The sequence below is a fragment of the Hibiscus syriacus genome, unplaced genomic scaffold (assembly GCF_006381635.1).
Source record: "Hibiscus syriacus cultivar Baekdansim isolate YM2019G1 unplaced genomic scaffold, ASM638163v2 tig00112217_pilon, whole genome shotgun sequence".
Lineage (NCBI taxonomy): Eukaryota > Viridiplantae > Streptophyta > Magnoliopsida > Malvales > Malvaceae > Hibiscus > Hibiscus syriacus.
The window spans coordinates 273,296-291,100 of record NW_024063270.1 but is presented as its reverse complement, the minus strand read 5'-3'; the positions used below and the strand labels follow the sequence as shown (position 1 = coordinate 291,100).

The 17,805-nt window shown below is 32.4% G+C and overlaps 2 protein-coding genes across 2 annotated transcripts; both read left to right on the top strand.

Moving 5' to 3' along the window:
- The first annotated feature begins 228 nt into the window (after positions 1–228).
- Positions 229–1,262, top strand: LOC120175928. Its single transcript, XM_039182469.1, has one exon. The coding sequence runs from the start codon at positions 739–741 to the stop codon at positions 1,222–1,224; it is 486 nt and encodes a 161-aa protein (XP_039038400.1). The 5' UTR covers positions 229–738; the 3' UTR covers positions 1,225–1,262.
- Positions 1,263–17,127: 15,865 nt separating this feature from the next.
- LOC120175867 lies at positions 17,128–17,598 on the top strand. Its single transcript, XM_039182421.1, has one exon. It carries the CDS (start codon positions 17,128–17,130, stop codon positions 17,596–17,598), a length of 471 nt encoding a protein of 156 aa, XP_039038352.1.
- The last annotated feature ends 207 nt before the right edge of the window (positions 17,599–17,805 follow it).

Sequence of the window (17,805 nt, the reverse complement as noted above, 5' to 3'; positions counted from 1 at the left end):
AGTTGAAACAAATAAGATTTCATTGAAATGTTGTTCTGGACAGTATCTGGTTCATTTGCTTAAAGGGTGTGTGATATCAAATATGTGTCATGAAGAAACTGCTTTTCTATTTCAGGTGACGGCATATGATTGGCTGAATGATCTGAGGAATCAATTGAGCATACAAGAATTCTACGTACTGTTTATCGATCTGCTTCAGCGTTGGATTCTCGCCTTCCATCAATTGAGCATACACAGGTAGTTGAATTGCTGAACCTTGTTCTCACTTCTCCATTAACTGTTTTTTACTAGATCCCGTTGTTTAGTTATAAAAAGCTATCCAAGTTGAATTCACATTAATTCTCATCTCTTCGACCTTAATTCTCTTAGAATTGTTATCTATAGCTCGTTATGAGGAGAGCACAGAGCATGGCTCATGCAGCATGGAGGCGTCCCACCATAGACTTGTCTTCCTGGTAATGAATTGTACCCCGTCATCGTGGCTCAGCTGCTCGATCAAACTCGAATGAAGAAGGAAGTCCCATAGAATCTAGCCCCAAGAAAGAAGAAGCGTTTAAGCCTCTTCTAACACCTGCCCCTTCAAGTACAAAAGAAACCATAGAGCTTCCTGTGTCTTCATCAGTTGAATGGACTACAGAAATCGAGTATCCGTGTTCCGATGATGAACGGCATCACAATAGAGACGTTGATCTCAAAGATGGTGAGGAGCTTATAAGCCACAACTCACATGACGACCGCATGAATGAAGTTGAGTTGTGGCAACAACTAGAGCAGGAGCTTTACGATAAGCCTGAAGGTGGCGAGACTGATGTTGTTAACCAAATAAGGGAAGAAGAAGAGGCAGCCATTGCAGAGGTGAGAGGTGAGGGGCAGTCAGATACTTCGGTTCCAGAAACAAAGGAAGTGCACCGGTTTTTCCCTGCTGGAAAGATAATGCATATAATTACAGTTCAGTCTGATGAGGTGGAGTCTAAAGGTGATAGTTCGAGCTCCAGTGACTCCGATAATGGGCTAAGAACAATGGATCCTAAGATTGGGATCTTCCTTACACCAAGATCATTGTACAGTAAATTGCGGCTTTCCCAGAGCATGATAAGTGATCATTTCATGCCTTTTTATAGAAGACAGATAGAACAGCTAATAAAGGAGCTTGAAGAGGAGCAAGCTCAGAATGTTGAGAACCAGAACGATCATGGTGGATATTCTGGAGAGGTAGTGTTATAGGAAATCAATGCTCTTTTTTCTTTTTTATGCAAACAAATTATTTTGGGGATCTTTCTTTAATATATATGTTGAATTGAATCAAGCCAAAAATAATATTAGATTGTATTTTCCTCCCCATCCCCACAACGTAGTTTTTTTTTTTTTTTTGGCTCTTAAGCAGTGATCAATTTTTCTAAAAATTTTAAATTCTCATATATCACAAATATTTTTCTATATTTTTATTAATAATATATTTTTGTCAACATAGAATTCTATGTTTGATTTTTTTAAAAATTTTAAAAATTCTCCTAATATAAAATATCGTTAGCACTTTAACTTTTATCTTTATGTTGAACCTAAATATAACAAATAAGGGTAAAATGTTTTTTTGGACTAAATTGAATTTACTCAAATAATTCAAAGTTGAAATTAATTTGAAAAAATATGTCCTAGATGTTTTCTAAATTTTGTCAAACTTTAAATTATGTTCTAAAGCTAAAAAATCCTAGCTAGTCTCAAGACTAAAATGGTTCTCGTGACTGGTTTTTGAGAAGGTTTTTCTAGTATCAGTACAATGATATGTTATCGATACTGGAAGGTGAGTATCGATACTCCTTCAAATAGTATCGATACTGAGGACTCAACGACTATATTTTTTAATGTTTTTCATGTTTGGTTTTGATACCAATTTTTTGATATCGATACCAAAATTGCAGGTGAGCATTTAATGCTCAAAATTAAGGGTTCTAATGACTCAAACATCCCCAACGGTTAGAAATAACTACAAACTCATTCAACATATAAAAACAAGTTGAAGACACTTGAAAAAAGTTACAACACCTATCCAAGCAATCCATATCAAGAGAAAAGCTCTTTCAATCTTATTTTTCTTTTTCTCTAATACATAAACTATTTTTGTGAGCTTCATTTGTAAATACTTTTTTGGGGTTTTCTTATTTACATTTATTTATCCTTTTGTAAAAGGGGTTTTGGTTATATCTTAGTCATTATAAAAGATAGAGAACTTGTAAAAGTTACTCTTGAGTCTAGAGAAAGAAAGAACAAATTAGTGAATTTGTTATAAATTCTTAGCGATGAGCTAGGGTAGTTGATGTAGACTTCATTGAGGAAGTTGAGCCACTATAATTCATTGAGTCAATTTTCCTTTCATTTCTCCTTAACTCCCAAAACTTTATAAAGCTCAATTCACCCCCTCTTGATAACAATTTCGGTTGATTTCTTTGAGTCTCAAATCTCATCAATTGGTGGTATCAGAGCGGGTCACAATCGACAGTTTAACAACCTTATGAAGATCCTAGAAGTGCTCTATCAATTTCTGACTCAACCAAGAATATGCCTTTTTCATCTGACAATTACTACATCGAAGATTCTCAACCGATTAATAAGACACCCTATCTTAATGGAGCAAATTATGCATATTGGAAGAATATGATGATGCTCTTCATTCAAGCCACCGATCTAGATGCTTGGAACTCTACCCTAATGGGTCGCTCAACTCCAATCAATAAGATGGAAGGTAGGAGTGAAAAAGAAAAGAAGAAGTTCCAACAAAATGCCTAGACCATGCACATCCTATTTTGTGCATTAGGCTCGGATGAATATGTAAGAGTCTCCTCTTATTCTAATGCCAAGGAAATTTGGGACAAGCTCCAAGTCAGTCATGAAGGAACCAATGAAGTGAGGGAAACTAAAATTGGTCTTCTCAAACATAGCTATAAGAATTTCAAGATGAAACCGGGTGAAGACATCAAAGCTATGTCGGGTAGATTTTTCGTGATTGTTGATAATCTCAAGGGATATGGAGAGATCACCCCTAACGAGAAGCTTTTTAGGAAAATGATATATTTTCTTCCAAAGTCTTGGCAATCGAAGAAGACAACAATCATCAAATCGAAAAACTTAAATTCTCTCACATGATGAAGTTATTGGCTCTCTTCTCACTCATAAGATGATAGAAAGGAGGAAGAACAAGAAAAAAAGATGAAAGAAGAAACGAAAGAACAAAGTGTTGCCTTGAAATCCTCTACCCAAAATGAAAGCACCTCAAGTGAAAAAGATTATGATAAAGAAGAGATGGCTAAGTTCTTTAAAAGATTCTCCAAATTCATGTATTCCAAATGAAAAGAAAATGAAGTATGAATCGAGTAAAAGGAATGGCCCCCCAATGTGCTTTGAGGGCCAAAGAACATGACATGTCAAATACGAATATCCCCTCATAAAGAAGAAGGGATCAAGCAAATAGAAGGCATTTGTGGTGGCTTGGAGTGATTTAGAAGACTCAAAACATGAAGATGAAGTTGCTAATCTATGTCTCATGGCCATCGAAGAAGATTCAAGGGTAACTTTCAACTTTTATGATTTAAATTCTTATTCTTTTAAAGAGTTACAATAAGCCTATGATGAATTGTATTTGAAATTTAAGACCATGAATTCCAAATATAAAAAATTAATTTCAAAATTTAAAGTTGAAAATGATTTTCTTTCGAAAACAAAAATAGATTTTGAAAAACAAAATGAAATTTTGAAAAATGATTTTGAGGTTTTAAAATTCAAAATCAATGATTTAGAAAAAGAAAATCTTAATTTAAAAGTTAAGCTTGAATGCTTAACAAAAGAAAAATAAATAATTTCTCAAAATAATTCATCGTCTTTGAAAATGACATAATGCTCACATTGTCATTTTCATGATCACATTGAACATTCTTATCCTTTAAAACTTAGAAAACATTTTAAATTAGACAAGTATGGAGTCCTAAGGAAGCAGGGGACATTTGTAGTAACAATCAAGGATCCAAAGCAATTTGGATACCAAAATTCAAATGAATGTCTCTTCTATGTGTGTGGGAGCAATGATGTCACAAGTGAAGAAATTCAAATGCTCTAGCCACACAAAACGAGGAATGAATAACCTCTAAGCTTAATGTTTTTGTTTTTATATATTGGTTGCTTATTTTGTTTTATGTATGTATGAGTTTCGAACATAAATGATTATATGTCACTTTTTTTCTCCATCTCATGTATGTTAAAATGTGTTATGGTGAACATTTTAAAGTTTTAATGATTTTTCATAAAAAAATTTATTCATCATAATGATTTTTGGTCAAATATATTTTTAATGTTTTATCTTTTGTTACAAACTTTTATTTTTGACCTCAAATTAAAATGTTTATGCATGTGGTTTTATTACAAATGTTGTGTCTCTAACAATTAATATCAATATTTTCAAATGTATAACATTCATATGAACTTTAATGTCTAATATTAATATTGCATAAAGTAGTATAGACTTGGATTTATTGAATTTCATGTGTTACTAACATGTTTGCTCATCTTTGTTGAAATTCAATAATTTTTTTTAAGTGTCAAACTTTTAAAGTCAAATTTTTTTTAGAATACATTTGTTGAGGGGAGCTTTTGATTTTTCAAATAAGTTTTATGTTAAAATTTCTGCTTACTCTCCATTGTTATTTTTGAACCTAAATGTTTGAATTATTTTTGACATAACAAAAAGAGAGAGAAATATTTGTTTGAAAAATTCAATTTCAAAAATGAAATAGGGGAGCGTAAATATTTTTCATATTAATTCTCCTATTCAACCCTTGTTTTAATAGGGGCTTTTGCCAAAATCTATTTTTCAAAGGTTTTGTTATATCAAAAAGAGGGAGATTGTTGAACCTATATTTTGATATAACAAATAAGGGAAAAATGTTTTTGGACTAAATTGAATTTGCTCAAATGATTCAAAAATAATTCAAAGTCCAAATTAATTTGAAAAATATGTTCAAGATATTTTCTTCACTTTTTCAAACTTTTAAACATTGTTCTAAAGTTCAAAACTCTTGAAATGCCAATAACCCTAACCAGTCTCGAGACCAACATTTCAGTCTCAAGACTGATTTTCCAGAAGGCTTTTCTGGTATTGGTACCATGGTATGGTATCGATACTGGAAGGTGAGTATCGATACTCCTTCTAATAGTATCGATACTGAGGCCTCAACGACTATATTTTTTAATGTTTTTCATGCTCGACCTCGATACCAAATTCACAATATCGATACCAAAGTTGCAGGTGAGCATTTAATGCTCAAAATTAAGGGTTCTAATGACTTCAAAACATCTCCAACGGTTAGAAATAGTTGCAAGCTCATTTCAACATATAAAAATAAGTTGAGGACACTTGAAGAATGTTACAACACCTATCCAAGCAATCCATATCAAGATAAAAGCTCTTTCAATCTTATTTTTCATTTTCTCTTGTACTTAGAGTGCTTTTGTGAGCTTAAGTTGTAAACACCTTAGAGTGTTTTTGTGAGCTTAAATTGTAAACACCTACCTTTTGGAGGTTTTTTTGTTTACATTTCTTTATCCTTTTGTGAAAGGAGTTTTGGTTATATCTTAGCCATTGTAGAAGATAGAGAATTTGTAAAGGTTACTCTTGAGCTTAGAAAAAGAAAGAACAAATTAGTGAATTTGTTAGAAATCCTTAGTGATGAGCTAAGGTGGTGGATGTAGACTTGATTGAGGAAGTTGAACCACTATAAATCATTGAGCCAATTTTCTTATCCTTTCTCCTTAATTCTCAAAAATTTAAAAAGGTCAATTCACTCCCTCTTTGCAACAATTTCGTTTGATTTCTTTGATCCTCAAATCTCATCACTTTATATTGTTTTGATCACTTAATTATTAATTGTTTCAAATTGGTATCTAGCATTATGTTTTAGTTTCAATTTTTTGTTGCCCTTTCAATTCCAAGGCTTCATCTTGATTAATTTGAACAGACCCGTGATATACACCTAGTTTTGGTGGGTGAGTCTCTTTACAGAAATTTTTGTGTGTGTACACAATGATTCAAACTCAGTATCTTGCTTAAGCAATAACAAGCTGCTTACCACTTGAATCAATCCTTGTTGGTGTGTTTTAGTTTCACTTAAAAAATAGTAGATAAAAAAAAATAATAGAATTATTGATGTAATATTTTTATATTTTTTGATAGTAGATAAAAAATAATAGAATTATTTTTTAACTTGAGTGATTAAAATAAAATTAAAATATAATTTTAAGTATAATTTTGAAATAAAAAATAATTAGGTTACTAAAATGAAACATAAGTGATAGTTAGAGTACTAGATATATAATTTATCCAAAAAAATAATAAAATTGTCAATGTAATATATTTTTTAAAATTTTATATAACATGTTAGTATTCTATAATGATGTCATTATTATAATTAATATTTAATAATCAATAATTAAAATAAAATTAAAATATAATATTAAACATAATTCAAAAAAATTGATGATTAAAATAAAATAAAAATAATAATTTTTGATATATTAAACGTGTAATTTATCCTGAAAATAATTCATCACTTATTCTACCTTATTGAGTTGTCGGAAGAGCCTCTAAAATCAAGTCAAATACCATAACTTGTCCACGAGATTGATTTCAGTTTATCCTATTCAAACTTTAAAACTCTAATTGGGGTTAATTTTTAGGATAGACTATAAGAAATCATTTATTTTTTGTATTCATATACTTTTATTCATCAAATTTAAAAAAGATATATAAGTTTTGGTTATTTACTTTATTAAATTTTTAGTCTTTAATATTTTTAAAAATTTTAAAATTTTTAAAATTCAGATCAAGTTTTAAAATTTTTAAATATTGTTAGATAAACTCCTCCCATAATTTTTAAAAATTATCATTAAAAATTTCAAAAAATTTAGTTAAATTTTTAAAAATGTAGATTGAGCTCTTCAAATTTTTGAAAAATATAAACTAAACCTATAAAATATTTAAAAAATTTTAAGTTGACCATTCAACCCCTATCGTTAAATTTCGTCTAAACTCTATCACCAAAATTTTTCATCACCATTGAGTTAAGCAATAACATAGCTGTTAGTTTCATGACCTAAATGTTTAGACTCCTTTAAAAAAAATGTTTATAACTAGAATTTACGATTGTTCCTCTTAATTATGTTATTTTTTTAATAAAGATTAAATGTGAAATATATATAATATCGACATTTTTTTTATAAATTTTAGATAAATATGAAATAATATCTATTTAAATATTTTTAATTACTTGATAATAAATTTTTACATTTTTATTATATACAATATTTTAAGATTTAAAGAGATAACCATAAATCTCTTATCATCTGAGATTGATCGATGTGTGCCTAAAATCGACATTTATTTGCCAAAATTGTGCGATTTCAGATATCCAGCAAGTAAACATATCCAGAACGAGAATCTTCGAAGTTGTCCCTTACACGTTTTCGGGTTGCACGTGGCAGAACATGATTAGTGGAGAAGGAAGGAAATAATTTGTTCCAAGTTGATATTGCTTAGCTGGCAATCAAGAGATGAACGATCAGGATTCACTTAAAACAAATATCGATGACGTGGAATATACTTTACTATAGTCGACCCTTTAAAGGTTCAATCATCGACCCCTCTTTCTATCTCTAAAATGAAACATGCCCTAATTATTTATCTTTTAGAAATATATTTTAATATTTTTTTATCAAATTAATGTAATTACAAATAATAATTTTTATTCGAGATTTTCGTAACCGGTTTTCGTCTGGGCACGAAATTTTTACTTGGCGGGAAAAGTGATGTGAATAAATGGTTTTTTTAAATGTTTTAGGAGTCGCCATCGACCTTTTAGGTCAGGTAGGTCGAATACCTAAAAATTATCTTTTAAAAGAGTTTTTAAGAAAACATCAGTTAAAAGATAAACCGATCTGCGTTTTAACCAAAAATTCGTTTTTTTAATAAAAAGGGATTCGTTGTCGATTACGTTTGGAGAAGGATTAGCACCCACACAACGCCCAAAATTGGTACTTATTAATTATAAATTGTCTCTATTATTGACAATTTAAAAATTCAAAAATATATTTAATTCATAATCATGTTATTTCAAATTTATTAATATAATTTTAAAAAAAATATATTAATGCCTTTATTTTTATAAATAAGATATTTATTTACTTAGAAACATCATAAAAGAACTTCTAGGTGCTTTAAGACGGCATATTTCTTAATATTAAAAAAATAAATAAATATTAAAAAAATTAAAAAATATATTTATATATATAATTTATAAAAGTAAAATATTTATTTAAAAATAATATATATAATTTATAAAAGTAAAATATTTATTTATTAAAAATATCATAAAATGGACATCCAATTACTTTAAGACTGTCTTTTCTTAATATTAAAAATAAATAAATATTATGCAATTATTATATGGTATTTCATGTAAATATTAGTGAATAAAATATAAATATCAAAGTTTAATGGATATTGTCACGGCCGTCTTTTGATTGGACCTGGAATTGGGCTTTGACTTAAATGAAATGGTTTGGGAGTCTCCACCAACCATTTTAAAACGAATTTAGGTGGGTCGGACACCATCTTACCTGATCTGCGTTTCACCAGAAATATATCGGGTTCGGATTGAATTCCTTATCCTATACAGACTATACTTCATATTATCTTTTATTCTCGAATGATGCTTTTGGTTTTCGCTTAAACCATTTTTTACCTTTTATTGCAAGAAAATACAGCGGAGCTAATCTTTCTTTTGTTAATGGCGGAAAATTAGAGCCCTTTGTTTATGTTTTGAAATACAGGTCAATCAAAAGATTTTCCTCCATTATTCATTACCCAAACCCAGTGACTCAGATTCATCACCTTGTCATTCCAAAAATGGAGGAGTAATCGTTTCTTAATAGAATGATCACGCATCTTGGTTCATCTTCTAAGTATTTTTACTGGTTTCGAATTCGTGTTATCGATTGCCTTTTCGAATGATGGTGACATCTATTGAACTTTGACCAACAAGTATTAGTTTGGTACGACCAGAAATAGAAAAGAATGAAAGAAGGGAGAAATAAGAAACAAATGGCTCCAATTTTCCGCCATTAACAAATTAATTGGTACCGAAAGGGCAGTTCAAGGGTGCTTATGGCTTACAAGTTACTTCACGTGGGCACCAAAACAAAATTAATAAGACCATTAAAACATGGGTCCCACTTTACTTTGTTATTTCTCTCTTCTTTCATTCTTTTCTGTTTCTGATCGTACCAAACTAATACTTGTTGGTCAAAGTTCAATAGCTGTCACCATCATTCGAAAAGGCAATCGGTAACACGAATTCGAAACCAGTAAAAATACTTGGAAGATGAACGAAGATGCGTGATCATTCTATCAAGAAACGATTACTCCTCCATTTTTGGAATGACAAGGTGATGAATCTGAGTCACTGGGTTTGGGTAATGAATAATGGAGGAAAATCTTTTGATTGACCTGTATTTCAAAACATAAACAAAGGGCTCCAATTTTCCGCCATTAACAAAAGAAAGATTAGCTCCGCTGTATTTTCTTGCAATAAAAGGTAAAAAATGGTTTAAGCGAAAACCAAAAGCATCATTCGAGAATAAAAGATAATATGAAGTATGGTCTGCATAGGATAAGGAATTCAATCCGTAGCCATAATCAGTGTCCTAAGATCCACAAAGCAAAGCTGTCTGCAACTCAATTCGGAAACCAACCCAGCATCCACAGAAATATTAATAGCCCAATAAACAACATCTTCATCGGCTCTTGAATCCAAAAAACAATAGACGTTTCGGTCAAACGAACCCCATAATTCCCCAAGACCTTTACAATCAGCCAAACTAATCCACCCCAGATGCCAACTGGGAACAACACCATCTCTTCTAACGGAAGATGAAACCAAAGGCTTGTCCTTTTCGAAAAGCAAGACCTAGAAAAGAGGAGACTTCAGAGGAGGGAGGTTTTTAGGGTTTTGGTAGAGACAGAGTTTGAGAGATTCAAAAGCTGAAGAAAGAGAAACTGGCCCGTGTAGTTTAGGCTTTTTTGGATCTTATAGGGTTGCCTGTAAATACGTGGAAACTACGATCAATGGCCATAGCGACGGCAGTGGGTTCCATACCCCTCCTTTTCTCCTCCCCCCTATCGTGTTGAGGTTACCTCAATTTATAGGAATGAAAGTCTTATTTTTAGACTTGATTATAGAGTCCTAATCTAACTCTAACGCTTCTATGTGTTGTTGGTTGTTGGTGGCGTGAGAATCACCAGAAAGTTCAGCGAGGCGTGGAGTCTTCAAACGGGAAAGAGATGCGGGGCATAGCTGGATGAAAAATTTTAAAACCCTAATTTTCTCTTAGGGTCTCAAACTGGGTCGCACGTGGGCTTCAAGTGGTTTGGGTTTTTGCTGGGCTTTCTCATTTATTTGTATCTGGGCCTGTAAAAGAAGAGAAAGAAGGATGTGTAGATGACATATACAATATATATATAAGTAACATATAATTTATATAACATATATATAGTTATTTATGATGGGACGAAATATAGTGTCTACAGCTGTCCCTCTTTGCTCATTATCCTGTAACGAAAATAGAGCAAAGATTAAAAGACACAAATTTCATCCATATTGAATGCCCTCCGTTGTAGAGTTAAAATTTGATTGAATCACAAAATGTTTCCCTCGTCGTGATGTTAAGTCGAAACTGGAAAATTCTGAGTATGAATCCTTCGTCGCGAAGTTGAAGTCGAACTCAGAGTATTAGGAAGTAGTTCCTGGACTCCCCCATGTAGTTGATGCGGCATCGAGCTGAATAGAATCGAACTCATCAGTTTTGATAGATAGCCCTTCTTGCCTTGAGCTATGCTATAAATTTGATTTGACTCTAATTTGAATGACATGATTCAAATGATCCTTCAAGAGAAGTTATCTCAAAAGAGAAAGAGTTCGTTTCAATGGAAACGATCTCAAAGATATTTGTTGTTTCATGAGAAACGGTCTCGAGGTAAACAAAATTTTGCTTTAAGGGAAATAAATTCAAAGATTTTGTGTTTCAAGAGAAACTGTCTCAAGGGAGACAAAATTTTCAAGAGAAACTGTCTCGAGAGAGACGAAATTTGTTTAAAGGAAAACAGATTAAAAGATTTTATTTCAAGGGAAACTGTCTCAAGAGAGACAAAATTTGTTTCAAGTTGGGTCAATCTGTTTTAAAATCGCATATGGCCCCTCCGTCGTGAAGTTGAGCCTTGGAATTGGATATACCTCGTCGTGAAGTTGAAATCCAATGTAAGTTGCGCTGTTTCAAGGCCTTTATCCTTCGTTGCGAAGTTAAAATTGACTCTGAAACTGGGACGTTTGTTGATAGACACTTCTCCTTTGAGTTGGATATCCTTCGTCGTGAAGTTGAAATCCAATCTAGAGATGGATGTTGTTTGTGTGCACGATTCCCTTCATTGTGAAGTTGAAACCGCGGGTGGCCCTTTCGTCGTGAAGTTGAGCCTGACAATTGGATATCCTTCGTCGTGAAGTTGAAATCCAAGTAATTTGTATTGCTCCGAGTCTAATATCCTCCGCCATGAAGTTGAAATTGGTTCTGGAACAGGGAAATTGTTTGTTGACAGTCAGTCGCCCCTTCGCTGTGAAGTTGAGCTTGTGTTGTCTTTGAGTCCAATATCCTTCGCTGTGAAGTTGAAATTGGCTCTGAAATTGGGAAATTATTTGTTGACAGTCAGCCGCCCCTTCGTTGTGAAGTTGAGCTTGTGCTGTCTTGAGTCCAATATCCTTCACTATGAAGTTAAAATTGGCTCTGAAACTGGGAAGTTGTTTGTTGACAACCAGTCGCCCCTTCGTTGTAAAGTTGAGCTTGTGTTGTCTTGAGTCTAATATCCTTCGCTGTGAAGTTGAAATTGGCTCTGAAACTGGGAAGCCCATTTGTCGTGAATTTGAGCCTTAAATGGCACGATATCCTCCGTCGTAGAGTTGAAATCGCGGATGGCCCCTTCGTCGTGAAGTTGAGCCTTGATTTGAATATCCTTCGCCGTGAAGTTGAAATAAAAGTATTGTATATTGCGGGTGGACACGATTCCCTTCGCTGTGAAGTTGAAACCGTTGATGACCCATTCGTTGTAAAGTTTTGCTTCGAGTCAAATATCCTTCATCGTGAAGTTAAAATCTACTCTCGAGCAAATTGTCTCGTTTCGAGTCCAATCTCCTTCGCTGTGAAGTTGAAATTGACTCTAAAAGCTGTAAAAAAAATTATGTGTGCTAAAAATGATAAATGTGATGCTCTTAAGTATGTCTAAGATGCATGCAACATGAACGAGTTATGTTTTATCTCTTGGATTGGAGTCCTGTGTTTTGTCTGCCAATATGATCTATGGAATCGATCGTGCCCCATTTGCTTTTCGAGCTTTGGCTTTACCAACCTTTCGCATTTGAGACTGTCCTGTTTGAAAATATTTTTCTCATTTTTCTTGTTTTAGGAGGGAAAATGATAAAAATTATGTAAAATATTGTTCGCAATTGAATCAAATTGTAAACATGAGTTCAAAGTATATCAAATGAATCAATAGCTATTTTTAATGCTTTTAGAGTTATAGCTCTTTGAAAAATGTTCAGATGGATGAGTTGACTTCAGGTTGACTTCCTTTCTAAGGTTTTGGTAACCCAAAATGTCATTTTTTTGAAATATCGCAACATGTTTTTTATTTGGTTTGGCATTTTAACTGGGTGCGGACAAAATGACACAACTAGCATGATCAATTACTAGACCTTTTATTTCAGTCCTCTGAAATCTTCCATTTTGTTCAAGTTTTGTAAGTTTCTTTAATAAAGGTAGTGTAGAAATATCGGTTTAAAAATGAAATTCTTGAGTGCTCGTGTGTATTTGACTATAACAGGTGTTCCTTAACTCCCTTAGTCCATCATTACCGAAAATTTCTTGTTTAGATAAATTTGATTTAATTTGCCATTATCTGGCTAGCCAAATCCATAAAGCTAGGGCGTTTAACCAATTGCTTTAGAGGGAAAGCTTAATATTATAATCACTTTTATCAGGTTAACTGAAGGGTTCATCTCATCACAAAGTCTTCAGCCTGACAATAGCAGTGGAGCAAACACCGAGTTGCCAAGTGTCCGAGCAATGTCATGGTTTGAACGCAATCTATTCTTAAAGCCAGGGCTTTTGAGTTTCCTCTATAACCAATTGCCTTAGCAGAATAGCTCAGTTTTTACGGATTTAATTTCTTAAGATTGTCAAGAAGAACCTGTTATAATCTAACTCTAATGCTCCTATGTGTTGTTGGTTGTTGGTGGCGTGAGAATCACCGAAAAGTTCGGCGAGGCGTGAGGCGTGGAGTCTTCAAACGGGGAAGAGATGTGGGGCGTAGCTGGATGAAAAACTTTAAAACCCTAATTTGCTCTTAGGGTCTCAAACTGGGTCGCACCTGGGCTTCAAGTGGTTTGGGTTTCTACTGGGCTTTATCCTTTATTTGTATCTGGGCCTGTAAAAGAAGAGAAAGAAGGATGTATAAATGACATATACAATATATATATATAAGTAACATATAAATTATATAACATATATATATAGTTATTTATGATGGGACGAAATATAGTGTCTACAGATATAATTCGAAATACTATGACAATATAGTATTAAATAATGACTAAAATAACATTAAATAATGACTAAAATAAAAGGAATTAAAAATATAGTATCAACACACTTAATGTTATATTAATAATAAAATACCATGGATAAGTATAAGAAAAGCAAACGAATTAATAGAATAAATAAAAGAGATTTATATTTAATTAATATCTATATAATAAATTCAAATAATATTAATTTCTATTATGATTAAAAATGGATAGAATGGAAAGTAAATTTAAGATATCAATTATAAATAAATGAAAAGAAAATTAAAGTAAGGAAAAAAATAAAGTCAAAGACACAAACATTAAGATTACAACTAATTAAGGAAAATGAAACATTAAAGGCAAATTTATCGTGAATAGCTAATTGACAACGATTTTGAGAAAGTTTTTAAATAACAAATAATTGAAATTAAAGCAATTAAATCATATTCATAAATATATAAAATTCATAGTAAAAAATGATAATTATAAAGATTAGTGATTAAATTATAAAATATCAAAATTAAGGGACATTATTTGAAATACCATAAAGCCTAAATATTATCAGTGTAATTTAACCTATATAATTATACGAGATTAAAATTAAATTTGTTTAAAATTAAAAGGATTAATCATGGTATTTTACCTTAAGCATTTAAATATACAGATAAGGACTAAAATAAAATAAAATAAAATTTGAAGATAATATTAATATGTTCATAAATTGATTTCAGTGGCTAAAATGGAAGTTTATAAACTTCAAGTGACTGCGCGTGTAGTTTAACTATTTTGAAATTACACCCAGACCCCTCATCAAAACGACGCCGTTTTGATAAGGGTATAAATACCCTAAAAACCGGCTCCCTTGAGCCATTTCTTTCATTTTTCCATTTCAGCTTCTCTCTCTAGGAGAGAGAAGCTCTGCCTTTTCTCTAAAATAGAGAGGGAGACCATCGACCGACAGCTGTGCTCTGGCACCGTCGACCACCGCCGGCCACCGTCAATGGTGGCCGAAAAACCCCAAAATACCTCAAAACAGAGCTCTAAACCCTCTAAAGCCGAACCTAGCCTTAGTTTTTCTTAAAAATCTCCTAATCGGAGTAAATCTAGGACAAAACAGACAGTTTTACCTCGGTTTTTACACAGTTTCCGGTAATGTTTGGGCTTCCCGAGGGTAAGTCTTTTTCTCTCTTCTCTCTTTGCTTTCGATTTGCTGCTATGGGTATTTTTTGGCTTGCTGTTGTGGTCTGTTCGGGTTCTTGCCTCATTTCTGGTTCGTGCTTTTTTTTGTCTCTGTTCCCTTCCACTGTTTCTTCATTGGACTGGTTTAAAGAAATGGCCATCAGTGAGTCACCATAACTATGTTGGTGACTCACCATAGGGATGTCAACGTGTATGGTGACACAACACTTTTGGAGGCTTCATCGAGGTGGCGTAGTGGCAGCAAGGCGTCGGTAGCGGCGACTGGATTTGGAGGTGACGCCGCATGGTCCCGAGGGTATCATAACCCTAGGGTTTCGTCTGGAATGATCTGGGCCTTTGGATCAAATCCAGATCCAACGACTGTGATGCTGAGGCGGCTGCTGGAATGAGGCATAAACCCTAATTTGGTTTTAGGGTTTGGTTGGGCTTCTGATCGGGCTTGTAAACTGGGCTTTGGGATTTAATATTTGGGCCTCCAGGATTTGTAATTGTAAATGGACATGTAATATAAAAATTAATAATAATAAATAATAATATAATAGTAATAATAATAATAAACAAATAAAATAAAAAATGAAAAACAAAATGAAAAAAAACTAGATATTTTCAATTATTTAATAATCAATGTTCAAATACATAAATGTAGTTTTCTTAATAATAATAATTTCAAGATTATTCAATTCTTTTGTTGCCCTCCGATTCAAAAAATTTCACCTTGATTAATTTGAACCGACCCATATTGTACATTTGGCTTTGGTGGATGAGTCTACTAGCGGGAATTTTCTACATACGCAAGGACTCGAACCTGAAACTTTTCTTAATTAAGCCGCTTACTACTTGAACCAGTAACATTGGTAATATTCTTTATTTTTAACATACATTTAAGTCTATTTGAATTCATAAATTTTAATCATATAAATTTTAATTTACTAGTAAAAAACATTCAATTATGTTCAAAACGGACAATTTAATTATTTTTTTAAAAAATTAAAATGATTATGAAATAATATATGTTAATAATTTTTTAATCTATTGATAATATATATATATATATTATAATTATTTAAATTTAATTATTTTAAAAAAATTAAAATGATTATGAAATAATTTCTGTTAATAATTTTTAATCTATTGATATTATATATATATATATATATATTATAATTATTTAATTTTTAATTTTTTAAAAAATGATATTCATTTATTATTGAAATCACTTGATAAATTTAATTTTTTTTGATAATTTTAAAAATCATATTTAATGTTACATTATATTATAATTGTAATAAAAATAAAAGAAAATCATGTAATATATATATAAATTTAATAAAAAGTGTTTGACGAAGTCATAAAGAAGTTATATAATTTTTAATTTTCACAAAACAAAGTTACATAATCTTTTACCAATCCAAAAAGAAGTTGAATAATTTCTTTATTAAAACATGATTTTTGGTATCTTAAAATTAAAAATATATTAATTACGTAATATCTATGCAAATGTAAAGCATGATTAAGTAATAGCATTAAGCTGAAGTTAACAAAACTTATATGATTGGGTCCCCATCTTTCTCTCATTTATTGCAACCGCTTTCGAGAGAGTTGTGTGGAAGATAAACAAAAAGCAATCCCTTGGCTTTTGTTCATAAGAAAGATTTGATGTTTGGGTTTTCGTACTTTTAGAGAAACCCAGAAAGAAGAGAGAGAAAATAAGGAAGGAAATGATTTTCATGTCTGAGGTTTTCTTCGCTGCAGGAAAGCAGGAAGAAGTAGAGTGGGAGAAGGAGGGAGAATAATAATAATAATAATAACAAAATATTCGCTTAAAACCCCATAGCAGCACAAGAAAGAAGAAGAAGAAGAAGCCCAGAGTTTTGTTTCATCTTCTGGTAATTCTTTTCAACACACTTTGATTTTGTCTTTCTTCTCTGTTGTTGTTTCTGGGTATTATGTTAAAAGCAAATCTGAACATAATCCGTTGCATTTAGATTACTGATAACTGGCTTGTATGAACGATCAAAAAAAGAAGGATAATTTATTAGTCGTTAATAATACTAACGTCAGGTAAACGTTAGGTAAGCTGTAACATATCTAAGAAGTCAACGTTCTTCTTTCACTTCTTTTTCACCGTATTCACATCAAAACAGGAAGCCAAAAGAAGAAAACTTTTGTTTATTCACCTTATTTATGCTTTGTTTATTTTGAAACAGCGCTATTGGCAATGTCAGCGACCGTAATCGGTGAAGCCATGGCGGTATCATCAGCAGCATCAGAAACTCAGGCCACATCGGCAAAACCCGAAGTCGAGTCGGTAAAGTGCGAATGCTGTGGACTGAGTGAGGAGTGTACCCCGACGTATATCGAACGTGTACGAGAACGATATCAAGGTAAATGGATCTGCGGCCTGTGTACTGAAGCTGTGAAAGATGAGATTACGAGGACACACGGGCTCATCAGTACCGAGGAAGCAATGGCCAGGCACATGGATTTTTGCCAAGCGTTTGTGTCCTCGGGGCCGCCTGCTGATCCTACGGTTCATCTCATATCTGCCATGAGAAGTATTCTTAGGAGGAGTTTGGATTGTCCGAGAGGTTTGAGGTCAACACCGAGTAGTCCTACGAGAAAAGTGGGTGAAATTCGGGGTCCAGGGCTTACTCGCGCCGAGAGTTGTTTCCCTACGCTCTCCGGTTGAAAGAGCCGTGCTGCTGTAAGAGGAAATTCTACGTAGATTTAATCTCAAATATACTTCAGATAAACTGCACTTGTCTTTTCCATTATTGTGAGCATGTAGATCTATTTGTTGCATATTAATTTCACTTGCTGGGAAATTTTTTCTATGGTGCTAGGACAAAATTAAGACTTAAACAGGGCCGGCTCTAAGGCCCCCAATTTTTATATA